Here is a 27,699-nt window from a genome sequence, read left to right as displayed (position 1 = left end):
AAGCCCTGCAGGCACCCATGAAGCAGTGATGATTAATAATTACAGAGCAGTACACAAAAAATTGGGGTAGAGAAGGAAGAGGGGAGAAAAAAAGAAAATGGAGAAAAAACCAACAATTTCTCTCTCTTGTTTGATGTCCGACATGAGAGGGACCAAAATTACAAAGAAACGTAACGCTATAAAGGAAAAAGAGACGGCTGGTACATTCCTCCTCCTCCTCTCCTCGGCCGTGCTGTTTGGCTTCTGCTTTCCTTCTCTCAATGCCTCCCACCGTTCATTTGGTGTTTTGTTTGTTGTTTCCTTGTTACTATCCACTTTGCGGTCCAACCTAACACTCTTGCCGTGTATTTTCATCTAAACCTTTTTAGCGGCTTTGTTTGTGAAGTCGAATATAGGACCATTTGACCAAATGTTTTTCGTTTTTTTATGTGTTTTTATTTTGGGCTTTTTTAAAGTGCTCTGTGTTTGTAGTTCCTGTTATGCCTTTACAAATGTGTTTGGGCTGACCACATCCTGATTTTAAATTCACGCTGAAATTTACTAGCAATGGATACACACAATTACAAACGAATACACACAAACAGTCAATCAAACATGAAAGGAATAACAGAACAAAGATAAAAATAGGAAAAAATTATATCTATAAATATTTTTGTTATTCTTTTTGAATTTATTATTATTTTCATATGTCATTTATATATTTATTTCTCATTCAGGAGTCATTCTATGTGTACAGAGGTGTTTGCAAAAGTTGTTCACCAATGTTATTAACGTACGTAATTTGGCTATGGCTCTGAATGTTCCATTAGCATGCTTGGTATGGATCTGACATAGACGAAGAGTTGAAGCCATGAGAAATACATCCATTCATTTTGGTGTAGACATTACATTGTGCATTAGACTTGAGAAGAAATAATAGAAAAATATTTAAAAAAAAAGTATGCTTAGAAGTAGTAGCTTTTGACCAAAGCAATTGTGACGCATGTCATCAAGGGGCAGGGTTACAAGCATCCTGCTCAAAGAAAGGGAATCAAACCCAGTACCTTTCAGGCGGGAACCGAACACCCTAGCCCACTCCACTACCCCCTGTATCTGCTTATTTACCTGCAGTCCGATTGTTTTTGGTTCCTTCCTTTCTTTTCCAGACGTTAAACTAAAACCTTGGAAACAGCCCCATGGCAGTTGCTTGCTAGTAATGGGCTTCAGGCTTTTACAGGGCCTGTCAGGGGTGGGGACACCTGGGAAGGGATTCTGACACTTCTTCGCGCAAGCCCAGCCCTCACAGCTAGTCTGCCATTCTACCTCTCTGCCACCCAGCAACAGTGGAGCGGCACGGAGACAGCCCACTGGGAATTGGGATGAATCCACACATACTGTTACCTACACGCACAACTGCAAACACAGAGACGTGTCAGTGTGCTAGCGACCACAGTTTGAAAAAAAAAATCTAAAATGCGACAAGGAAAACTGTGTCAGAGCCAAACACAATTTGAGCGTCTCAAGTCGAAAGCCTCTCCATGAACATCCCTGTGGATGTTTATTTTCTGTCATTCTGTCACTGTCACACCTTCACACCGATTTGGGTGTTCATCCCATGTTTATCTCATGTTTGGGGTTTTAAACGTGCATGCACATTTGTGACTCCCAGTCCTGTTCTGATCGTTAACAATTCAGCTCTGTTCTGGCCTGATCTACAATGTGTGTGTGTGTGTGTGTGTGTGTGTGTGTGTGTTTGTGTGTGCGCATGTGTGTGCAGGGAGGCGGAGGGCCAGCTGGAAAGAGCCAGAGAGGACCACAGGCAGCAGGTCCGGCAGGCTGAGGCCTCTCTGGAGCAGTTCAGGCAGCAGGTTGAGCTTAGTTCGGAGAAGACCTATGCCGACATGAAACTACAGGTGTGTGACAGGCAAAAGTGCAAGCATAGTGCAAGCATACACTAATAAATACACATTCCCCCCACACATAAAAGTACACACATACTGGATACATAAAAAAATACAATACAATACTCTTCCACTTGTCCTCATTCTTCCCGTTGCTGATTGTACATGTGTGCATAATAGTTCATAGCTGCGATATGAATGCACTGTGCATGTCACATGCTCAAATGCCTGACCAAAAAAAGGGATGATGAGACTCGTTGACTGATCTGAAACAACGGGACAATGCACATTGCTGCAGGCACACAGAAAGACATGAACACACTGGCAAAACTGTGTGTGTACATACTGGTACACACACACACACACACAGACATTCTCTCTCTCTCTCTCTCTCTCTCTCTCTCTCTCTCTCTCTCTCTCCTCTCTCTCTCTCTCTCTCTCTCTCTCTCTCTCTCTCTCTCTCTCTCTCTCTCTCTCTCTCTCTCTCTCTCTCTCTCTCTCTCTCTCTCTCTCTCTCTCTCTCTCTCACTATTCCTCTGTGGGCCTAATGCACATGTCTCTATTTGCATGCATGGTATTTTACCTGTTCGATTCGTTTATATATATACGATGGCTACGTAAAGTAATCTATAGAGGCCAATTAAAAACACCCCCAACAAACACACTCACCAGAAATGAACGTTTCCCTCAGGCTGTGTCTCATCCCCCGTTCACATCCCGTCCAAAACGAGTCCACTCATTCGTTATGTTGATGAGCGCGGCGTCTGGCGCTCATCTCCTTGCCGAAGCGCTGCCCTCGCCTCACCCAAAGTGGGCGTCCTCCGTGGGCCAGGCGAAGGTATCGACGAGCAGGCGGTCCAATTAGCGCGTGAGGCCGGGCTGCGCGTGAGGCAGGCCCCTCGCTGTGTAGGCCGCCGCTCATCCCGGGAAGCGGAGCGGCGTGATCGATGCAGAAGAGGCGGGAAAAGTTCTGACGCGTCGGCTTGGCTGTGGGCCTCCTCGTCGAGCACTACTGGGTCTCACTCTGTGTGTGTTGTTTTTGTGCGGAGCTTTATTGAGCAAGCAGCACTTTTCCTCCAGTAGTTTAAAATGTGCACGCTTCAGTGCTTTTCATTTACTGTGTCTTTGGGGGGGGGTTTGGCGAGGTTGTCTTCCTCTCAGGTAGAATTGCTGTCTGTAGAGCAGCACGTCGCTAGGTTAAAGAGAAAACTCTTAAAGGTGTGTATGTGTCTGTCCAGAGGAGCTTGCAGAGCCTTCTCCTCAGCACAACCTTTGCCCCTCACTCGCACCGCCGGTCCCTCAACCAAATTGGAAAGAAGATTCTACACACCCTCCCGCACACTCTGCTCGGCTACCTCCTACTCGTTCCTTTTCTTTCTTCCATCTTCTGCTTGCTGTTCCTCTCATCTCCTCTCCTCTCCTCTCCTCTCCTCTCCTCTCCCCTCCCAAGCGAGCCCCCGGCATCCAAAATCTGCAATCTGACTTTATCCTCGGCCCACATCAAAGCCTAGGGAGAGGGAGGCAATCTCCTCTGTATCCTCGTCATCCTCCCTTTTCCTCTCATCCCTCTCTCTCTCTCTCTCTCGCTCCACTCCCGTTTTCATGCCCCCCCCCCTCTCTTCCAAACTCTGCATCACTCCATCACATGCCCACACTATGTCTTTAATGTCAGAAAGTGAATATACTTCAAGAGAGATTTTCGTTTCTCTTTTTCTGCTCATCCCTACTTCTTTACCTCGCTATACCTCCACACCCTTTCGCATGCCTAGTTTTTTCAAAAATATCATTTTCTTTGCACATTGGTTTGTCCAGTATCTAAATGGATTATATCTCACTCTCACTCTCGCTCTCTATCTCTCTCTCTCTATTCCTTTTATTTTGTGTCCTCTCGTTCAAAACTCCGAGGCCCTCTTTTGGAACGTGCTTTAAAAGAAAAAGCCAGAAAAATGTTTGGCTCGGGGAAAAATACAAAAAAAGATTGAAACTTTGTTGCTTGCACAGTTCAAAAGAAGCTTTAGCATATTTTGAGGTGGATTAATGAAAACATGTTTAGCATTTCCACAATGTTACTCATAGCCTAGCGCGAGTATGCTGTCTGCCATCACAGTGAACTACATCTCCGGTCCTTGTTTACCCTCACCTGAATATGGAACAAATATGTTTTCAAAAGAGAATGAGTCTATTTTAAATTTGCCAAATAGGTTCACTGTTCTCTGTAAAAGTTGTGAAGCCAATCAGCATGTCTGTGATGAATTTAGCTCTGAACATACTGCCTGCATCTGCTGTTCGGAAGTGTTGCTCTTAGAACCATACAAATATGGTTAGTAAGATGTATTTACTAAGGAACACATTTTTAACCAAAGAGTCTTGTCTCTGCAGTCTGTTACCTTAAAAGCAGATATTATCAAATGAATATTGTGATGAGATATCAATGATGTCTTCGAAATGGTGTCTTGTTCTGATTGTTTTCATAGTCGATATACTGGTGGATTATTGATGATCAATCGATGGCCATAATAATCACACACAACCCAAACGGATATCCTACATCGTCATACTATGTCTGAAAAGAAAAGTATAATTTTCAGATATGAATCACTGAAGGCAAAAAATATACTAATTTGATATCTAAGTGATTTAGAGGTCCCATGACATTCCACCAGGTGTTAGTGTGATTAGCAGTTACAGGCCGTTTTGAAAATCACAAGTGGGCGTGTCCACCTAGATGTGTGACGGATAGATGAACAATGTTTGCTACAGTCCAATGGGTAGCCTGGTAGACTGATCTATCCTGATCTACATTTAATGGATTGTAAATGAAAAACAACCCAAAAAAATAGAAAATGCATTTCCTGCAGAAAATGTGGTGAGTGCTGTAGTACAAAGTGAGGTTGAAAATATTTTTTAATAAAGCCACATAGATTAAGACATAAAGAAACGTTAAATTGATAAAATCAAGTGAAGGGATTTGAACAAAATGTCAGTAGTCTAAATGGAGTAAACAATGTAAACATGCACACCATTTAAGAAAAAGTGAATGGTTGGAAACAAATTAAGTTACCGCTGAATGAAAAGCGCAAAGCATTGCTAAAAATACAGAAATGTAAAATGAATTGACCTGAAGAATCTGAAACGTCAAATGTATTGCCTTGAACTGTGTGTGTGTGTTTGTGCGTGTGCGTGCGTGTCTGTAAGAGAATAGCGAGCCGGTGCGTGATTAAAATTAGCTCAATAGAGTGGAAAAAAACGCCCAATCTGGCAACACTGCCTGAACGTCACCAAGCTCCAGCGACAACGTTAATCAATGAGACCAGCTGAAAACGAAGCCGGTATGTAACTAAAACTGCGATTCTGGATAAAGTTTAAATGATATCGAAATTCCGTGTAGATTTGTTAATAGATTTGAACGGAGGTAAAAAAAAAAAATGTTGATATTTGACCGATGTCTAGAAATTAGGTGTCAGAATGGGCAGACGGCTTCAATGGGACCAACTGTAGAATATGACGGTTTGAAACTAAAACGGTGATTCTGAAGAAAGTTTAAATGATATCGAAATTCCGTTTCGATATTATTGAAGATACAAGTGTGTAGATTTGTTAAAGGGTTAGAACGAAGATAAACGGTTGAAAACTGATTCAGTTACGTCTTAAACAGTTGACGTACCAGAGGACGGCTCTGACGTCCTCCAATTGACTCCCATGTTAAAAAAAAAGATAATATTTTAAAAGTAGAATATCTTAAAAAGTATAAAATATTTTAAAAAGCTATTCTGAATGTTTTAAAATTTGAATGGAGTCTCTAGTTTGTAGAGAATAATAAAGAAAGAAAGAATAAAACTTATGAAGGACAATAGTTGAGCGCTGCGTGCAGCACTCACCTAATGACAGTGATTATCAGTATTACAATCGACTAATCAGCTATCTTGTTCCCCCCCCCCACACACACACACAGATGGAGAAGGTGGAGGAGGATTTGCTTCACTCCAAGGCCCTCCGAGAAAACCAGACAAAGGAGTTCTCCCAGAAACTAGACGCACTCCGGGAAAGATACGAGGAGCAGGTCTGTTGTGTGTGTGAGTGTGTGTGTGGTCTATCCTGTGATTTTGCTTGGCCTTGAACTAGGTACACACATTGTTCCACTTGTCCGGCAGGATGAATGGAGGCCGTCTCCTCTGCCTCGCTGATCGCCATCCTAAGTATTGCCATTATTATCTCCTATCTTCTCGCTACATTCTGAGGGAACAACTTTTGGCCAGACAGACAGTCAGACAGACATTCCCATCTGGTCGGGCTGATTAAATCCTCATGATCACGGCACACTTTTAGATTGTAGTCAAGATAGGGAGGAGCCTCAATAATAGTTTCCAAGTATTTGCAGTCCTTATTCACAATCTGCAAGATCCAGTATCTTGCTATTAGCCCAGCTCTATCAGCTTCTGGCGATCGGAAGAGCCTATCTTCTAGATGGACCGCTCGTCCATGCATCAGATTCAATTAACTCATAGCAATGGATGTTATCGTGAGAAAATTGGCTTTTATTCCGGGGTAATAGTCTTTAGTCTTTTACTTTTCAATTTAATCTGGTTGTAAATTCCACCTTTGGCATTACAGTTAAGATACCATGATAGGTCCTATTAGGCTCATATCAGTGAAAAGAGTATATGATTTACAAGAAATGTTCATTTTAATTTCCCATATGATCTGCCTCATCGAAACAATGAATAAATTATGATTTAAATTATAGCATCAGAAATAAATAATTTAAAGAAGAAAAAAGAGATGGATGTTCGTTTGGTTCTCCATTAACTTGAGCCGTAACCATCAACTCTATCTTTTTAAATTGAGAAATAAAAGTACTAAAAGTTAAGTCATCAAGGTTCAATCTGCATTTTAATATAAAATAAGCACTCTGGGGTAAGCAAATTGATTGCATACAGCACTAACTCTTAGCTTTGATCAATGCAGCACTAAAAGTAAACCCCCATAGCTGTGATCAAGCGCAATGCTAACCGCTAACCCCCTTGGCTATGTTAACATATATCCCTAACCTCCTTAGCTGTGATCAAGGGCCGCGCTATCCGCCAGCTCCCTTAGTTGTGATCACGTACAGCGCTAACCCCTCTTAGCCACGTTAACAAACAGTGCTAACCATATCTGTGATCAAGTGCACTGCTAACAGCTAAGCTCCTCAGCTGTGTTAGCATACAACGCTAACGCTGTTAGCCATGCTAGCGTACAGCTATACGCCGTATGTCAGATAATACTGTCACCGCTCTATCGTGGCACGTATCATCTGCTCCCCCAACCCCAGCCGCCCTCATCTGGATCCACAGCACCGACTTCCGTCCAGACAGCCATAAAGTCAAACTAATCATTCAGCCAATTATAAGCATACCAACGCTCATTTGTGTAACAGATGGACTCCTAGCATTGCATATGTCGATTGTTCTGAATCTCAGCGAGACTCGAGAACATTGTATTTTTAACCTTCAGTTAATGACATGGTCTAGTGAGACTGTTTGGTTATGGTTTGCAGCGAGAATATCTCTAGTTGAAATGACAAGCAAGCATTACTCTAAAATATAATGACATGATAACATGTAGAGTACGTACACATTTAAAAGTGATCGATAGATGTGTGTCCAAAATGTAGCATGTGGGGTCTTTTTTGGAGATAATTCCAAATTAAGTGATGAAAAACAAATAATTGGGAAAATAATCATTTACCAAAAGAGTTAGATGAAGCCAACTGTGTTCTTAATAGAGCGGTTATTCATTGAGATGGTTGTGAAAACTGTGTGTGTGTGTGTGTGTGTGTGTGTGTGTGTGTGTGTGTGTGTGTGTGTGTGTGTGTGTGTGTGTGTGTGTGTGTGTGTGTGTGTGTGTGTGTGTGCTTGCGCGTGCTCGTGTGTGTGCATGCTCGTGTGTGTGTGCATGCTCGTGTGTGCGTGCTCGTGTGTGTTGGTGTGAGTGGGTGTTGCTCGCTCGCTATTCAGAGATCATGTCTAGGTCATCAGGGGTCAAGTTTGTCCATTGAGCCGCTTTAAGGAACGGTCCATGGTGTCGGCTTCACCCAGCCTTTGAAGAGAGCGGGGGGGGTGGGGTGGGGGGGGGCAGAATGTGTGAAGCATTTGTTTCCTCTTGACCTAAATGGTTGTCTGACGTCACCGCAGCCCTGGAAAGGCCCGGTGCTTGACGTTGGCCTGACGTAAGGAGGTCAAACGGCCCTCGCAGATAAGAGGAGCTCTGATCTGTACCCACTTGGAGATGTCGCACAGGGTTGCGACACAACGAGGGCAAATTCATAGGCCGAGCGTACGAATACGGACACCATACGCATGGACACACAGGGCTGCTTAGTCCAATATCAGCTTCGGTAGTAACCCGACAGAAGTGTGAGAAAGTGTGTTGTCTTCCCTTCTTCCATTTCTTTTTGTATTCCCTCCATTGCATCCCCCCCCTACAGTTCTCCTTCACCCCCTGCTGTGAGAAGACATGGTTCTCCTCCTCCTCCTCCTCCCTCCCAAAGATTTCAGTTTGCACCCCTGCGGTGATTTGATGCCCATTACCTCACTGCCCTGTCTCATTGTGTATAACACAAACCCAAGCCCAGGCGCTCGCACGCACACACACACAGGCGCTCACACAAACCAAACAACGTCTGCAGCCGAGGCAGACGGGGAGTCGTGCTGTGCGCTAACACCATACATGGCGCTGCATCGGCGGCACCACGCTGGGCAGAAACCGCCCCTGTCTTCCTGCATCAGCGCCATGCGTCGGCCCCTTTAAGAGTCCCAGCAGCCGGAATCCTCCGCTGCTTGCTGCGCGGCGCGTGATGTCACCCAACGCCCCCCCCCCCCCATATGGATTTATTCTGATCGGCTGGTCCGTCGTAACGACCTCGCCCCACCTCCCGTCCCCGGTTTCCTTCCTGTGGGACGTCCATGGTCCGGGACGTGCTTAGGAAGAGGTGCACCGCGACGCCACTTTTTTTTTCTTTTTTTCTCACCACCAGCCGCCAACAGCATCCTTCTTCTGCTGTCGCCCCGCTGAGGAGTTCCTCGACCAGTTTGTCCGCCTGTCAATCTGCACCTCGGGGGTTGTGAGTTACACCGGGGGGGGGAGGGTGCGTGTGGGGGGTTTCCCACCAGCCCCACTCGCAGCGGGAAACCCGCGCCGCGGCCACGGATCATATTTATACATTTTGACAATGGATGAAAGAAGACATGTATTGCGGTGGTGTTTTTTTGTCTTCTCAGCATGGAATGTACTTGAGATGAACAAGTTGGGGTGTGTTGAACTGTTTTCTGCTCGCCGCTTTAGAAATCAGTTTCAGTATCCCCCTTTTGTTTCGCCAGTGTTGTTATGAACTGTCCAAAAAAGTTTCATCCAGTTAAATAGGGGGGGGGGGTTTAGGTTTATTTAACAAATCTTTTCCCATAGGTCGAGAAGGGGGTACATTCCTGGCTCCTAAAATACAAGTGTCTATTGTGGTCTTCCTCCCAGTGGTGGGGAGTGAGCCCTGGCTTCCTGTAGATAGCCACCATTCATCACCTGCTTTGAATAGGGGGACGGCGTCTGGGGCTCGGGACGCTAGGGGGATACAGAGTGGGCTGCAGGACAGCGGATAGCTCCGTCTCTGGCAGGCCAGGTAGGGTGCCGTCAAGCTCAATGTGCAGGCGGATTAGCTTCAAAGCAGGGACGGGAACGGGCCCCTTGGGCCCCTGCTGGCTTCTTAGGGCTTGGGCTGGGGGCCTGCGTGGCGGGACAGAAGATGGGGGTCACTTGTGTCCTCACCGTGGGGGAGTTGGAATGGTACAGAGGGGGCCATGGGGCCGGGAGCGACTCTAGCCATGGATCTCGCCCCACAGCAGGTGACTGCTGCTGGAGGACAGCGCCTCGCTAGACGTGGGCTGGAAAATAATGGAGGATTTGCATTTCATTGCGGGTTTGGTTAGTTATTCTGCACTGTGTTATGCTCAGCTAGTTATTGGCCACTGTAGTGTTAGCATAGTGTTCCGTTGATACTCAGCGCCTTGCTGTTCAGCCGACTCAAACCTTCATTAGAAGCGGAAAAGCCTGAACGGTGGTGGTAATTTGTGAAAAACACAGTGCTCGAAGACCCGAGTCCCATGAAATCTGAAAATCCGATATTGACTTATTCACAATCATTGCCAAAGGGGGATAGGACGTTAAAAGGGGGTGTGATCAAGCATCTTTAATCATGCTTCATTTTAGTTTTTCCCTTTCTGCGTGTCCAAAGTTTCTCTCTGTTGTGATTCAGTGTATTAGGGATGATCTTAGGCATCGCCCTAAGCCGATTTTCCCATGCTGTCAAGCGCCTAGCATGGGGGCATCGGCTAGCTGGATATGGCAGATGGCTAACCCCATCTAGCTTTCACAGTACAAATGATCCGCTCTTTCATATGCCGATCTCGGGGAAGGATGAGGGGAACACGTTTTTGTTGGTATAAAGAACATGACGTAATCAAGTTAACAATCGCATTATCAGTCTCCCAACAATGCGAAGAAGCGCAAACTTTAAAAGAAAAAGTGAATTCTTCGCCAATCTAAAAGAAAAATCGGTGGGGCGAACGGGTGGGTGCCTGCATTCTACTTATTAAATTAATTATTTTGCACTCAATACGGTTGGATGGGTGGACGGACACGTTGTCATGACGACGGGGCTGTTCTCTCGCCGCGTTGCGTTTGGCTGACGGAGTCTCCCTGACGCCTCGGCTTTTGTCCAATCAGATGGCGGAGCAGCGCGTGCAGCGGGAGCAGGAGAGGACGCGACTCCAGCAGCAGCACAGCGCCGAGCGGGACAGCCAGGCCCGGGAGCGCCAGCGGGAGGTGGGCAGCCTGGAGAGACAGGCCCGGGCCGCCCTGCAGCAGCACCAGCTGCACACCCAGGAGTGGAGGGAGCGCGATGCCCAGGTAGGGGGTCCGCCACTGATCTGCACACACCTCGTATACATATATACACACACACATGCATTAACACGGCCTGAACACGCGCCTCCGCCCAGACGCTCTCCAACGGACAGACGCTTTTTGTTTTTTTTTATTGGTTTTGTTTTGCTTCCCTGGGGTGTTCAAAGGCGCGGATGAGATGGGGTGGTTTTCCTCCTGCAGGTAGGTAGATGTTATTAATGGGTTTCTAACCGGCTAACGTCAATGTTTTAGTTGGGGGAAATTTGGTCAGTATTGTTTTTATTCAAGAAAATATTTTTCTTAATTGCCGGGTAAAATAATTTGCACGGCGAGTCGCTGAACACAAAGTAAACAGCCATTAAAGATTTGAAAGGGGTAATAGAAACCCACGCTGAGCTGACTCCCAGTGTAATTCCGCAAAACAAATTTTCATCTCAGCGGGATTTCGCGGCAGAAGTGAAAGGACTTGAAATGCAGAAACCGCAGGTAGCTCGGATGGAGGAGGAGGAAACCTTGCCCTTCTGTGGAGCCTTCACTCTTTTATTCTAAAAACCACGGGTTGCATTTCCCCCTATTCTTTTCAGCCCTGTATGGCTGGGGCACCGTATCAGCGACCGACCAGCGCCTAGCGCCCCAGCCACCCCTGCTGACAAGCAACCGTGCCTGGCATTCACCTCACCGCGGGTAGCCCACTCCATCCCGAAGCGACCGTTATTCTCCTTATTTCAACCTGCATGTAGCGATGAACATTTTGTGAAATTATCCTTGGGCGTCCCTTTAATAAGATCATGATTATGTTACGTTATTTTATTCCGAACTACAGTGACAGCGGTAGTTCATAACTTACCCCCACTCCAACACCCCCTTTTCGCTTCTTTGCACCACCCCAGCGTTGGGCTAGCATGGAGCTCTGTGGGGATCCGTTGGACGGACTAGCTCCCAACTGGGCATGTATTTGACTCTACAAGCCTCCTGGTGAAATTGACATTGTCAGCGTGGAGAGAATCGATTTATTTTGAGGGGGGGTGGGGGGGGTGGGGTTCAGACAGGGGATCTCGATGGCCGTTTGCTGTATTTATTTTCAGGGATGTTTGAGAGATTAGTTAGGATCGGATGCATCGGTTCTGCGAATGAACGAGGAAAGATTAGCAATCAACAGATGTTAAACAATTTGAAAGAATATCTGTGTGGTTCCGATAATGCGCAATAATACAGTTTATTAGTAGCCCATCGATCAAGGTTGTTTCAAACTGAATAGAATTGCGCCTATCAAGTTCAAAAAGTAAAAAACGACAATAACTACAGGTCCCGTAAAAAAATGCATGTATAGCACAAAAAAAATAAAGCGCTTTATATTCCATTTCTTGCCATAGCCTTAGATTAGACTAATCCGTGACATACTACCATTGTAATCCTATCCTACCATTACAAGGAAGACAATAAACCAATAACAATGACTGAACTAAAATGCTAGAATGCCATCAACTGTCTGCTCTCCTGGAGACACGCTGATGTATACGAGAGCTGCCACACTGGTTGCCAAACTCTGCCATGTCTTGGTGTTGATGTGGTTTGTGGTTTGGTAGTATGGACAAACTGAATCGTGACATTTTTTACAAATACAGAAACTTGGCAATGGAAAAAAACACGGAATTGTATACTTGTCCCCTCTACTACTGAAACATTTTTATTTATTTATCAATTTTTCGGATAAAACGTCTATCACGGTGATTGTCAGCGGCACCCGCCCTTGCGTTGCGGTTTGGTGTTTCGGTGAGACTGTGGCACTCAGGACCTGACGGGCCGTTGGCTGATGACATCCAGCGTCACTCACGTCAATGTGACACCTCGTCTGACAAATGACAGATCTCAGGATGGGACGCCGGGGAAAAACAAACTTTCCCTGTCATTGATCGGATATTCCCAGTTCCTGTTTGCCCACACGGCGTTCCGAGTTAGGATCACAACCGCCTGCCTGATGTCAAATACGAAACAGGAAGACTCCCAAGATTTCCACCCAGGTCTCGGGAACGAGAGGGAAAGAGAGAGAGGGGAGGGGGACTCAACTCTTTGGGCTGTGCAACTTTGGAGGGAAAGCGCTGAGTGTCGGTTTGACTTGCTAATGCGATGGCTGTGCCGCGCGTTGTGACGTTAAGCTGGCACGCCCGCGCCGTGCAACGCCACCTCATTATTTAGCAGTTTTACATTACTGGAAGTTGTTATTCCCCCATGAGAACCGTGTCTGCCATGTGGGTGCCAAGAAATTGTTCATGAACCTATGTGCCATGGAAGCAGAAAAACATTTGTACAACTGAGCAGGGAGCGTTTTTTAAATATATAAATAGAACCAATATTTTCTTTGTTATAGTTCTATGTTAAAACAAACAGCAACTTTAAGAAGACGTTACTTATATTGCTCCTTTAGTTGTTGTTGACACTGTTTTTGTTACGCCGTGGATCTCTCTCTCTCTCTCTCTCTCTCTCTCTCTCTCTCTCTCTCTCTCTCTCTCTCTCTCTCTCTCTCTCTCAAATCCAAAGCTGAATGATGAAACACCATTGCTATTTAACAAACTTAAAAAATCAACAGTTAATTATTACAATCCTCAGTAAGTGATTACCACCAGGCAAATGAAGAGGCAGTTTTTCCCCAGCGTCCCATCCTGAGATCTGTCATTTGTCAGACGAGGTGTCACATTGACGTGAGTGACGCTGGATGTCATCAGCCAACGGCCCGTCAGGTCCTGAGTGCCACAGTCTCACCGAAACACCAAACCGCAACGCAAGGGCGGGTGCCGCTGACAATCACCGTGATAGACGTTTTATCCGAAAAATTGATAAATAAATAAAAATGTTTCAGGAGTAGAGGGGACAAGGATACAATTCAGTTTTTTTTTCCATAGCCAAGTTTCTGTATTTGTAAAAAAACTTAAAAAATCAACAGTTAATTATTACAAATACATTGACGGTAATATAACAACATTCAATTTAATAAATGCATAATGCAAACCAATGCTGCACACCTTTCCTTCTTGCCATACTGATATGGCCATTTCTGAGAGCAGGGAAGTTTAATGAATATATTCTCTCTCGCTCTCTCTCTCTCTTTCTGTGTGTTATTCACCTATCTCTCTCCCTCCCACGCCTACTTCTCTCCCACTATCTTGTGGTGCTGGAAAAATGAGCAGATGCCAGTCACACTCTTTTAGGATGAGTAACACACACTCACACACACTCTTTGATGTGGTAAGAGTGGTAATAAATAGCATTCCTCAAACACACACGCACGCACGCGCATGCATATACACACATACACGGACCAATGAGTCGTTGCTTTGACTGGAAGTGATGTCAAATATGGTTCTCTGAGGTCCCATTATGTTCTGTTATTGTGTAGGAGGTCCGGAGGACCATCTGTTCGGCTACACATTGCTGTCTTTTCAAGATGCATCCCCTTTGCTCTACAAGGCTATGCGTTAGCTTGAATGTATTGGACGCGTGGTGCTTGTATCCCACGATTCCCTGTAGGAATTACCATCAGGCCTAGCGTGAAGAGCGCACGGTTCTTGGAATCTCACCAATGGCAAGAATTATCTTAAAAGTTTCCAGCCCCCACGGGAAACACAATAGTCATGTTCCTTTCCAAACAGCTATTTAATCTCTTCTATTTTTTATTTATCATTTATTTATTGAACAAGAGGAGGTGTAGGCAGGCGTTCACTTGGCAGTTTGTCTCCTATGCAGATACAATAACAACCAAAGGCCTTGCTGATGCTAAAAGACAGCACTATTATTTCTGATGTTATGTAGCGCGCTCCTCGTTATCCCAGCGGAATGACATCAACAATAAATTAAAATAGGAGTGTACTCATGTGATGTTCTTGTGTAGGCTCAGTTTAGGAGTTCTAATTAAATTCTCTAGTTGTAAATCATCCATGTTTCCAATTGTTTCCAGTAATTTGCACCAGTTACACAAACTGCAATCGTTTATTGCTGGGCCGTCCCCTCTAGAGTGACATTCGTAGAGACTTTTTTGATGTGACCAGATGACAAACGCTAGCAAGGTTTTAATTAACGTGGCAAGGCTTTTAATAGAGCTGTGATATAACTGTTTCACTTCAGACAATCATGTCGGCACGCTCAATTAATTTTGACTAGTTCTTTGGGCACAGTCAAAATGTACTATTGTTCTATCGTCTAATCGTCACTTGCATTGAGCTACTTAACGCCTTCATCAAAACCCATTTTACATTGTTGGTGTTGTTTGTCTTTCAAACATGCACATCATCTCGACTTCAAACAGCATGGGCAATAGACTGAGGGAGAGCGCGAGCGAGAGAGTGATCGAGGGAGGGAGGGGAGGGGTGGCCTTTCTTCTCGGGCTGTGATGGACTAAATAACGATGTTGTCAAGCTCTCAAAGAGCCCCAATCCTCAGTAAGTGATTACCACCAGGCAAATGAAGAGGGCGTCGACGCAGTGAGTCAAACACAAGACAGCCGCTAGTCTGATGAGGAGAAGGAGGTGGGACAGCGCGGCGCAAAGAGGTGTTCCCCGTTTCCGCTCCGCCTTTGGCATCCATCAGAGTGATCGGTCTCTCCGAACTGTCACGTCACAGCATCCCACCGAGCGTCATGTTGATACGCGATCGTTTGGGCATGGGTTGTGCGATGACGATGATTTGCATAATTGCATGATTTCAAAGCAGATTGTGTTGAGTTGTCGGGAGGCGGAGTGAAGGAACAGGGAGGTGTCCACTGCTTGTAGCGTGAATTATAACATCTCTTTAATCTGGTGCGTGTGATTGGATGTGTGCATGTCACATGACAGATGTTATTAGCTCAATACAAGACCAAATTTGTCAGCACATCAATTATTTTTCATGGCATTGACCAAACTCACTATTATTTTGTTTGGGTATAGATGTTCAACCGATAGCAGGCAATCTTTAACTGAATAGAAATGGACAGGTTTATTCTGGACTTTTATTGTTGTACCGCAAACATCCATTTTTCATGAGCATATTTACATTATTTCATAATTGTAATCACTCCATTACCATGCCTTACGCTTGGGTATTTACTTGCGATGCAATTTGGGAAGACTGATTGACTGAGTCAAGTTGCTTGACAAGCAGATCATTATGTTGATGATGTCATTTTGGATTACTTCCAGGAACAATGACCAGATGGTTACGCTGCAATACAAACGCATTCGGAACGAACCATACGATATGAAAGAAGATATCGGCTATTTCAAATACTATATTGCATTCAAAGTGTTTCTTGTTAGACGTCAGAACTCAGATTTCCAGACATTTTACCGTTAGATATACTTAAAATGTCCAACCTATAAGTAAGAGAAGGGCTCATTGATTGATTTTCATTGAGCAAATTTTTGCCGCTACTACACATAATGGCATTTATGTTAACCCTACAGATAATGCACAATGAATGTTTGCTATTCTACCAATGTAGCTGTAGTGTGGGATTCGGGACATCATATACCCTTCGAAGCAAACACCAACAATGAATCAAGCAATATTGAGTAACTTTCTTGTAGTATGCAGAATGGCCTATAAAATAGTTATTGCTTTGTAATGTTAAACGGGATTCCCCCAGTGTAAACGGTAAAAATGCATACAACGAGAAAAACTAGGGCCGTCCATTCTTTTTCCTTACGATATAAAACCAAAGCACAATCTGTAATCAGGTCCCGGTATAGCTATTCTCTTCCATGCTCCCATCTCTGTGAGGTCGATGCCGTTTCAGTGGCCAACGGCGTTTTTTTCCTCCGCTCACCTTCACTCTCAACGAATGATGTTTGCATTACAAAAGCTCTGTCGCAGATCAGGGGCCACGGTTACAGCGCCCACTCTTATTTCTCTCTCCTACCAAAATAAGAGCACGGTGCCCAGAGGGTTAGTTTTTTCCGCAGCTTCCCAGCCAATGACTGTTTTCGTGCTTCAGGATTACATTTGCGACCTAGTCAAAGATATTTATATATATATATATATAAATAATTTTATTTTTAGGTTGATGCAAAATCATCCACACTCGTCAAAGAGAGAATTATAGATTAAAGCCTCTCCCGGCCTTAGATCTCCGACGTCGTCTGCCTTTGAAGGCTCCAGTAGTCCAGTGATGGAGCGAATGTGACGAACGGAAAAAGAGCGGGAGGGAGAGAGAGAGAAAGAGAGAGAGAGAGAGAGATGTTTGTTTGCTTCGCTGTCGCACTGTGCCATGTGCCACTACATGGATGACAGCTAGAGTGCGCGCAAGCCTGTGTTTGTGCGTGTTTGTCCGTGTTTGTGTGTTTGACACCAAGCCGTGGCATCTGGATGTTTTTTTGTGACACTCCTTTGAAGTCTTATGTGAGTCCCTCCCCCAGCGCTGGGCATGGAAAGAAAAAAAGTCTTTCAAAGACACTTTCTGTCTGATTGCCTTAACACGGCGCTGTCCTCGGATGCCCTGGCAAGTAGTCGGGCTGGGGTGAGGGACCCGTCATAGGTGGGGGGGGGGGAGCAGAAGGGGAGCAGGCAGACAGTCTGAAGCGAAAAAATAGGAATAAAGGATAAGTAGTTCAGCTCAGTCATGTCGATTTATGTTTTAGGATGGTATGCTGTTGAAAGATTAGAATGGATGAAAGATTAGAATTTTTGAATCCGTTTTTTTGCCGTGGTTGAGTCACGTCGCGGATGAAGCACGACAAGGTTTGGATTTGATGCCGACTTTTTTTCATGTGTCATAACCATACTCTTTTTTTTTTTTATCACAATAAAACAAAGACCGGAATTATGGCATGATTGGCCAGGGCAGGTTGCCCTTAACATAGTGCCTTTCGGCCGCAGGTGTCGGCCAGTGCTGGCCAACAGGTCGACCCAGCTGCAACGAGGGCTGTGGGGCACCACTAGGGGCTAAATGAAAGAGTAAAGACATGGGTTTTAACTTTCGATTTGAATTTCTCTGCAGAGTCAACTTCCCTGATATTGGGAGCCGGTTGGATGGAGGAGAGAATAGGAGTAATGTGCTCGAAGTTTGAACTGCAGTCTAGAAGATATTTTATGTGTGGCTGTCCCAGTCTTTCTTCCAGGTATACAGATGTTTGGTTAAAAAAAAAAGAATCAGGCCAAAGTCAAGGCCAAGCAGCTTGAGAGGAGAGTGAGCACTGCACTCACACTCTGATTGACACAAATGCACGCACACACCTGCACATACTCAAACACATAAGGACCTGCACACAGAAACATACACTTGTACAATCACACAAAGTGGTCTATATGCACACACACATCTGCATACACTTACTCACGCACAAGCACACACACACACACACACACACACACACACACACACACACAAACCAGAATGTGGGTAGAGAGCTTTAAGTTTACCTTCAAAATATATATTTCTCTCTCTCTCTCTCTCTCTCTCTCTCTCTCTCTCTCTCTCTCTCTCTCTCTCTCTCTCTCTCAGATCATGACTCACTGACCTTTGATTAGCGCTAATTTCCCTCATTAAACCCGACCCGGCTGAGCACACACATACGTACACACACACCCTGGCTTTGATGTGGCCCTTCCTACCACAATCCCCCAGCCTATATGACTCACTGCCCCAGGAAGCATTTTAGCTTAGCATTCTAGCCCCTATCCTACGGAAGCATGGGGGTTGTTGAGATGAGGTTAAGGCTGACACTCTTGGGCTGGTCTGAACCGATTTCCCCCGAACTAAGTGAGTTTCAAATGGGTGGGTGACCGTGACCGCAGCAGAAATGTGTATGTTGTTGTTGTTGCGGCCCCTTGTATCTCATGGTGTCGTTGGGCACATGCGTATGTCTTGCTGTGACTGAAAACCTAAACCTTATTTTATTCTTAAAGCAGATGTATTGAAGGTGTGGTCATGCTCTTCAAACTGGACACACAGTGCCCACGTTATACTTTCAAGTTAATTCCTCATTAGAATAACATTAAACAACATTGTAACCCCTTGTCTAATTACATTTAGATGGATTTGGATGGAAATACAATACAATAAAAATACATTTAAACTGAACTAAAAATAAAATCGAAAAAACAATACAAATGTATAATAGCAATCACTATTATTAAAAAAATGATGAATGACCTTCTCTCTGTCTCTGTCCCCTCCTCCCAGACCATCTCAGAGCTGGAGGAGCAGGTGGGCTGTCTGCGGCAGGAGGTGGCGGCGGCCCATGGCCAGAGGAAGCAGCAGCTGGCGGAGGTGGCGACGCTCCGCGAGGAGGAGCGCCGCCGCGATGCCCAGGACCACGAGGCCTCGCTGGCCGGCCACCAGGCCGAGGACCAGCGTCTCCGCGGTATCGCCCAGAAAGCCCACCGCCAGGAGGTGGAAGCCGTCAGGGAGAAGGTGAGTTCAGGGGTTAAACACGGGGAGATCGGCCAGCTAAAGTACTCTGTACGCTAGGCTGGGCGGTGGCAGTCTTGCCAGCAGGCAGGAGCCGCAACGCTTGGGTTTATTAAACATGGATTGAGTTCAGAAATGACGAAAACTGGCAGTTAGATTCCATTGGTTTTAGAGCGTCGTAAAAAGCTGTAATCTTAACTGATCTGCTTTGAGGTCGGCGTCGAGTGGGTCAAAGGTCAAACTTTTCCATTTTTGAACGTCAAGCTGGAGAATCCGCTGCGCCCAGCTGTCTGGGCGAGGTCGAGCTTCAATGCTCACGCGGTTTTGTTCCGAACTTTAGGGATCGGAACAAAACATGCAGTTCTTTATTTTACCCCCCCCGAATTGAATATTTTTTATGTTCAACATAGAACTGCTAAGACCAGGTAGGTAATTAAATTAGTTTTTAGTCAAAATCGTAATCATTTGGATAGTAGTGGGAAAGGATTAGGGCGTGGTTCTTGCATCCCTGACTTCTTCCAATTTTGCATCTGCCTCCACTCGTAGGAAAATCCACACCAACTTCTTGTAATTATCCATAACCCAGTGGTTGTTTGCGCATCATGCAACACTTGGTTTATAGTTGGCTCATGACTACGAATCATTATGCAGTCTGTTTGTATGTACAGGAACTTTGCGAGACTTTCAAACCTTTTCAATTAATATTTTTAATAAAAAATGCACCATCAAATAAGTAAAGTTACCAATCTCCCACTGCATATCATTCGACCTCAAGTGCCCCAAGATTGGGAAACACTGGCTTTGAAGTATCTTTACACATTTAAACTCATTAAGTTGTGTGTGTGTGTGTGTGTGTGTGTGTGTGTGTGTGTGTGTGTGTGTGTGTGTGTGTGTGTGTGTGTGTGTGTGTGTGTGTGTGTGTGTGTGTGTGTGTGTGTGTGTGTTTAAGTGTGTGTTTTTAAGTGTGTGTGTTTAAGTGTGTGAATGATAGTCAGTGTGTGGCTGGTTGTGTGTGTGCATGGAAAAGTGTATGTGTGCATGTGCGTTTGTCTGTGTGTGTGTGTGTGTGCGCGTGTGTGTGTGTGAGAGCGTAATTGCATGTATGTTGGAGTTTGTGTGTGTGTAGGTGTACATTTGCGTGAGCATGTGTGTGTGTGTGTGTGTGTGTGTGAGAGCGTACTTGTATTTATGTGTGTGTGTGTGTGTGTGTGTGTGTGTGTGTGTGGTCACGGTGGGGAGAGGGTTATTGTAAGGGATGGAGGTTCTCCTTGGGTGCACTGTTAAAGTTTGTGGTTCGGCTGTGTAGCCAAAGACCTAAATCTGTGAATCCATCCTTCCAGTTGGCTCACACAAAAACTCCAGTAAGCTAAGAAATGTGTTGAAACCCACACTAACATTCCATTAGCCTAAACGTGAAACATTCCACACTTTTCTCATTTGGTTGATCGGGATTAAATCAAAGGCCTACAGCTTCACATAATCAACACAATCAGAGGGAAAGAAGATTGCAGGAACCTGGTTGAAATAACAGGTCATATTTATGAATGTTCTGAGATGAGAGAGGATTTATTGAGGGACATGTGACTTGAGGACAGGCGCTAGATATAATGAGACCTAGAGGAAAACTGCAGACCTCGCTAAAGAGCCTGTGGGAAAAAGTTTTAAGGTCAACTGAATCAAATGGTTTCAGATTGTTGCGTTGGTGTCGGAGGACAGCGCAGCGGCATTGTCATCCGTCTGTGCTTTTTAAAAAGATTCTTCTCCACTCTTAGGATTTGATCTTCATATAATGTTATTTGAGTTGCTGCAGCATTAGATATGCATCATCCAGCACTGATTGTCATTTATTGTGTATTTAAGTGCTTATGAAAGAGGTGTATTTTGTTAAACGCATGCTGATTGGGCCTTAGTGAATTTCAGCTGTGATGGTCCTCCAGTAGTTGGACATTTTGCCATGCACAAATCATCTGGTGGTTTATCAATGGCATGAGAGGCTACGTTGATCTGGGCTATCTCTGCAAGCTTCACCTTAACCTTGACCTTTGTAAAAGCTTAGTTCAGGACTGAAGCTACAGGGCAAAGGCAAAGGCATCCTCCAAATGTTTGTCACCAATGGTGTAACATGGTGTCTGTTCCATATTGCTTAATCCTTTGTTCTCCTTGTTTGCACTATGATAAAGTGCACCGGGCACTTTATCATATTTACTCCCCCGTTCAACCGGACCAGGTCTTGGGGTAATCACCCATAAATCCCTTGCTGGTCCAGCAGGAAGCAGACCGAAGGTGGTGTTGATCAGAACCTAATCCCCCAGCAGGGCCCATCAAAGAAAGCCCATTTCATTAGAACCCACCCCGGGCCAGCTGCACGGCATTAGCCTCGGAATGCAGGGACCTCCGAAGCGACCAGGCTGCCATTTTGGCTCCATATGGTACACAGAACCAGAGGTAGTCGCAAGAGAGACAGAGAGAAGAAGGGCCGTGTGAAATCAGTTTTATTAGTTTGGGTGACAGGGAGGCTGTCAGTGTGGTATTTGAAAGTCAGACTTGAATCTCTCTGCCTGTTCTTTTTGCACAGAGCGATGTGTGGCTGTGTTGAACCCTGATGACAAATCAAAATCGAAAAAGGCCTTGAAAGCAGTGAGGTGGGGGAGGGGTTGTCACTATTGAACTTTGTTATCGCAATGAGCAGCATGCTCCTTTTACCGCGTCTCAAAGAGAAGAATGATTTCTCAGTTCAGTTTCTCTTACTGTCTCTTTTTTCATAAAAGAAAAAATAAATTTAACCGCGTTTTTCTCTCTTCACACATGCACACACCCTGACAAACACTTTCTCACACATACACCCACACAAACACACACACACACACACACACTTTTCTAATCTCTCTCCAAGTTGGATTCGGACGAGCAGAGAGTGGGGTTCGCTTGGGCCCCGGCTATTTCATGTGGGATTGAAGTCGGCCAGGCCTTCAGATCCATATTGACTCATTCTGCCTGTTTTGTAGGCCTAAAAAATCTTTCTCGTCCTTCTGATGCAGAAAAAGAGAAACGCTGTCCTCTGCAGTCTACCCGGACCGACCAGCGTTTATTTTTTTCGTCTTTCTTTTTTTTCCTCCTAGATCCTGTAAGAGAAAAAAGAAAACAGACCCGAGAAATCCATTAAATCCATGAATGGGCTCTCATCAAAGATGCATGCGTTTAAAGGAGAGGGAGTGGGGGGGATGGAGGAAGGGAGTTGGGAGAATGACTGAGTGACTATTGCCATGAAATAATGAGAAACAGAATATCATAAGACGATAAGATCAGGCCGTTAAGATTGTTCCATGCTGTCAGAAGTTTGGTGAAAGAAAAAGGCGTGCTGCGTGAGAGTACACACGAAGACAGAGTGAGGAAGTACGAGAAATAGGAGAGAGATAGGAGAGAGATAGAGGGAGGGAAGGAGATAGGAGAGAGATGGAGAGAGAGGGAGGGAGGTAGACGGAAGAAATAGCAGGCACTGTGGGGGAGTTGTAGTTTGCTTCTATACTAGTTTATCTCATACGCTTGTCTGTAAATGTGTGGATATAACATGTTGGGGTGTGTGTGTGTGTGTGTGTGTGTGTGTGTGTGTGTGTGTGTGTGTGTGTGTGTGTGTGTGTGTGTGTACACGTGAGGATAAACTGTTGATATGGGTGTATCTATACTTTGTGTGTGTTTGTGTGTGTCCACATGCATGGGACTGTGGTCATGGGTGATATAGTCCTTCATCCTGCCAATCTGCCCTCTCCACTAAGGGGCCATGTGAGACCCAACACACACACACACACACACACACACACACACACACACACACACACACACACACACACACACACACACACACACACACACACGCACACGCGCGCGCTTTCGTAAGTCATTATTTCTCCCTGCGTCCCTCCTCTATCTCTCCCTCCAGCGGGACTTCAAGAACGTCAGAAGTATCTAGGAAGAACTGAGTCCGTAACATGCACCCATAAAGACACCAGGGCTGTGCTTCAAAGCCGGGGAATAAAATATACAGTGAATATATAATGTATATACATTTACAGATATACACTTTGTGTATAGAGGAAGACAGGGCGAGATATACAGAGAGAAAGAGATTTATAGATTGATTTCTGGTTTTGACTCCCAACTGAAGGTTTCCATGTGAAAGCTGGCTAACCTTCTTCCTGCTCCTCAATTACTTAATCATGTATCCTTATTCACTGTAAGTCCCTCTGGATATAAACATCTATTAAATGACACATTAGTAAATGGGTAATCTTTTCTTTTTCAGGTCACAGACACAAAAACCCTGTGTGCGCATGTAAAGATATACATATGAACACACACTGGTCCTCACTAGTTAAACACGGTTTCAACTTTACGATACTCAATTTACAAGCCAAATCTCATGAGTGAAAACTTGAAAGCCTTCTTATCTCCCCTGATATCCTTCATGTTGCTACAGTAAAAAAATTCAAAAATTCAACTGCTACAAAGCAGCCGGTTAACAATTAAACAGGGCCTTCGCACTGCCGCGCTGACCATATCTTTGTTTCCCTTTGTTTGATCGATAAGACTCAAGCCTCCCCGATACTCTCCCTTCAAAGTAAAAGTGCACTTTCACGGAAAGCAATCAGGGCGTCAAATAGATACACTCTATTAAGTCTCTTAAAGTTTGCCAATGCGTCTCAAACAAAAGCTCCTTCCAGCCTAGTGATCCCCGCTGCCCCCTCACGCCCCGGTTGTCAACACTAGAGATCAGACTTAGCGTCCTAAAAACAATAAATCAAGTGGATCAGGTCTGATAACACAACCTCAATACAGTCTGGGAATCCCGGGGTCATGTTTGCTCCTGTGTCTGCGGCCACGATGGGCCCCTTTGAACGGCCGGGCCAACTGGACGGTAGCCCTGCGCTGTTGCGTGTTCTCTGTTGACCCCGCGCATTGTGCGCGCCTGCGTGCACGTGTGTCTATAGGACTGGATTTGTTTTGGTGTGCTGCCTGCTAGCATGGCTCGGGCTGTGTGTGCTTTCTAGGAAGGACCATTTTGGTATCACTCTCACACATGTTTGATTGTTTAAGAGCTTGTGTCAACATAGACATGTAAACAGCACTGTTGGGGGTGTGTGTGTGTGTGTGTGTGTGTGTGTGCGTACGCATGCGTACGTGCGTACGTGTGTGTGTGTGTACACCGTTGTAGGAATTTTGGATTGTGTCTGTGTGTGTCTGTGTGTGTGTGTGTGCAAGAGAGAGAGTGTGCATGCAAATGGGCGTGTGTGTATGAGTGTGTGTGCTTGCTTGCTTGCTCTTGCCTCAGATCAAAGGGAAGGGGCATTTCATCAGGCACTAACTAGCTGTGACAACATCTCCTGAAGGCAGTCCTCAGCCAATGAGGGAGCCGCTCTGTTGCCTTGCAGGAGCCAATCAGTGCTCCCCGTGCCAGCCTCAGTGACCCTCCAGGCATGCCCAGTGAGTCCACTCGCAACATGAAAGTCACAGTGCAACACACACACACATGCACACTCACACACATGTCCCAAACCTGGTTTGGCACCGCATTAGAGAGCCAATTGGTTTGTTCCCCAAAACTGTTTATTAAAGGGGTAAAGAAGGGTTGTTTGCACATGAGAGAAGAAAACCAAGTTTCATTCAATATTTTCGTAAGAAGGAACAATCAATTCCATTGGAATTTCCGTTTCACCAAGTTCAACAGGCATTCATATTGCTTTGTCTTTCCTTGTTTAGACTTGTTTTTCCAAACACTAAGTCCTCAAGAGTGGCCTTCAGACGACTATAGCCAGGGGGATGGGTTAAAACGTTTTAACAGATGCGTCAAATGATGCAGATGCATCAAAACATTTTTCGGGAGAATACCTAACTTATCCCAGGCGTAGATGTGATCTACATTTGCAGTGACGGCGGCATTAGATTAGGTTCACAGGTGAACATGTGTGCGCGTGCGAAACTGGATGTGTCGAATTTGTTGACACGAGAGGGTGTGTGTGTGTAAACCGTATTTGCTCATTGCACCACCTACGGCCCCCGGTGCCACAGCAACCATGACAGCGAAATAGAGAGCAGGAGAGGTAGAGAGAGAGAGAGAGAGAGCGAGAGCTTGAGAGAGTCAGAGTCTGAGTCACGCAGCAGATGAAAGAGTTGGAGCGACGTCTTGTCCAAACCATCCACCAGAAAGAGAACTACACACAGCTCCTGAGCACTTCATTTAAAAGTCGCAGGGAAGAGGGGACAGGAAACACGAACCTTCTAATTCACATTTAAACACACTTTGAGACACAGTGACAGCAGGAGCAACAGGCTGGCGCTTCCAATTACAAAGTGTGTGTGTGTCTGTGTGTGTGTGAGAGTGAGTGTGTGTGCGGGCGGGGGGGGGGGGTAATAAGTGGTTCTACAGGGTTCAAGGTCATTCTTTAGTTCAATCGTTACATTCCCCCGTGTCCTACCTTCACACTTTATGGATGGATGCTGCAGAGGCTCTGATGTGTTGGTGGACGGACTGGGGGGGGGGGGGATTATTATTCCATTCAGTCTGAAACCTGGATTGACTGAGCTCGGTATTCATCAGTATTATGATGTCACTCTTAGGGCAATTATTCGAATTTCGAATCGCGATTTCGATTTTAGCGTCAAACGATCACAAAACTAATATCATCAAGTTTTTTTTACCATACATTTTTCATTAAATATTTTATAGAAAGTGCACAGCTGGATACATATCTGTACATTATTTTAGATTTGAACATTTTCTCTTTGACCATTTTGTGTATATTTTTAAGGCAAAATTTCTAAGTACTCAGTTACAAAGTGTTTTTTGGGAGAGACATCCTGAATAAATACCTCATCGACTCAAAAATAATCGTTTGAATAATCGTGATTTCAATATTGACCTAAATAATCGTGATTGTGATTTTTTCCATAATCGAGCAGCCCTAGTCACTCTTTGCGTTCCTTATCTCAGGGACCCTGATTAAAAACGACACCACTGCAACTGAAGCCCATGTCCTAATCCAATAGGGTCACTTCAGGGCTGCTTTGTTGTGATTATAGATAAAACATTATTCCACTGTAGAAGCGAGAAGAAACTATGTTGACCGTATCTTGCATGCAAGCAGGTCATCCATTGTTTTGTGACTGTGTGGTAAATAGTGTCGATAATGGAGACCATCTTCTGTGCCACTCCTGACCAATTCGTTTTAGCAGCGACTTTTTTCACAGCCTTGTAGCTGAATGGTGGAGGGGAGGAAGCGCCTCATTATCGCCCCCTACAGGTTCAAATACAAGTCGGCTTCCTAACCCTCACCACCACACACACACACCCACACTGACACACACACACACACACACACACACACACACACACACACACACACACACACACACACACACACACACACACACACACACACACACACACACACACACACACACACACAACCACATATTGATAGAGCAGGCTGCTCTTTGTACTTTCCCTCTCTGTGGTGCAGCTGAAAGACCTGCTCTCCTCCTCCACCCACCCACCCACCCCCACACACCCACCCCCACACACACACACACACACACACACACACACACACACACACACACACACACACACACACACACACACACACACACACACACACACACACACACACACACACACACACACACACACACACACACACACACACACACACCTCTTCAAGGTCATCAAATGAAACGACTTGCAGGTGGTCCGGCTCTTCATAAGACATCAATAGCGGAGCAGCTGATGAACTGCGTCCACGGCAACGCAGATGCTCTCATAGGATGCCCCCCCCCCCCATTCTCTCCCCTTCTCCCCCTCCCCCTGCCTTCTGATCCTTTACAAATGCACCTTTTCACAGTTTTTTAAGTGCAACACCCCTCACCCCCCCCCCCCCCACCAACCATGGTTAAAGAGTTATGTTAAAGGGTTTCCATGATTCTCTGCTCATTACTTATTCATGGCATCAACTAAACAGTTGTTTCTTTGGTGGTCTTAGTAGTGTAGTAGTAGTAGTGTCGTTTTGTTTATAGACCAGGGTCTTTCTGGCGATGTTACAGGAAGACGTTGGACTCACTCCGCCCATTGGTAATGTTTGTAATTGGTTTTCTGGTGGCTGGCACAAGCCTGCTGCTGTTGAGTCTCTCTTATCGCTGGTGCAGCTCTCACTCGCCATGGTTTGCAATAAGAGTGTAAATGTGTGTGTTTTCCTCGTCTGTATATTTGATGCATGCGAATGTGTGTGTGTCTATGTGTGTCTGTGATGCACGCGCGATGTGTGTGTGTATTATGTGTTTTTTGAGAGAGGAAGAGATTCCCGACTGACAGACTAACTAAAGCTTCCACACACACACAAGCATGGTTAAGACGGGAATTATAACAGACAACTGTGCAGATAATTTCTCAAAGCTCGGTGTCCCTGGCAAATTAACTGTAAATTGCTTCAAGAAACAAGCCTTTGTACGGCGTGC

At 45.2% G+C, this 27,699-nt stretch overlaps 1 protein-coding gene across 2 annotated transcripts in view; it reads left to right on the top strand.

The window, feature by feature from the left end:
- cep112 (centrosomal protein 112) overlaps positions 1-27,699 on the top strand; it is a 113,468-nt gene that overhangs the window by 47,579 nt on the left and 38,190 nt on the right. For both annotated transcript variants that reach the window (XM_056581782.1, XM_056581773.1), the window contains exons 18-21: positions 1,757-1,892; positions 5,833-5,940; positions 10,635-10,817; positions 18,967-19,197. In XM_056581782.1, the coding sequence (XP_056437757.1) occupies positions 1,757-1,892; positions 5,833-5,940; positions 10,635-10,817; positions 18,967-19,197 (658 nt within the window). The remainder of the gene's footprint in view (positions 1-1,756; positions 1,893-5,832; positions 5,941-10,634; positions 10,818-18,966; positions 19,198-27,699) is intronic.

The sequence above is a fragment of the Gadus chalcogrammus genome, chromosome 2 (assembly GCF_026213295.1).
Source record: "Gadus chalcogrammus isolate NIFS_2021 chromosome 2, NIFS_Gcha_1.0, whole genome shotgun sequence".
In the NCBI taxonomy this organism is placed as follows: Eukaryota; Metazoa; Chordata; class Actinopteri; order Gadiformes; family Gadidae; genus Gadus; species Gadus chalcogrammus.
The sequence above is the reverse complement of the archived record's forward strand: the minus strand, read 5'-3'. Positions and strand labels throughout refer to the sequence as shown.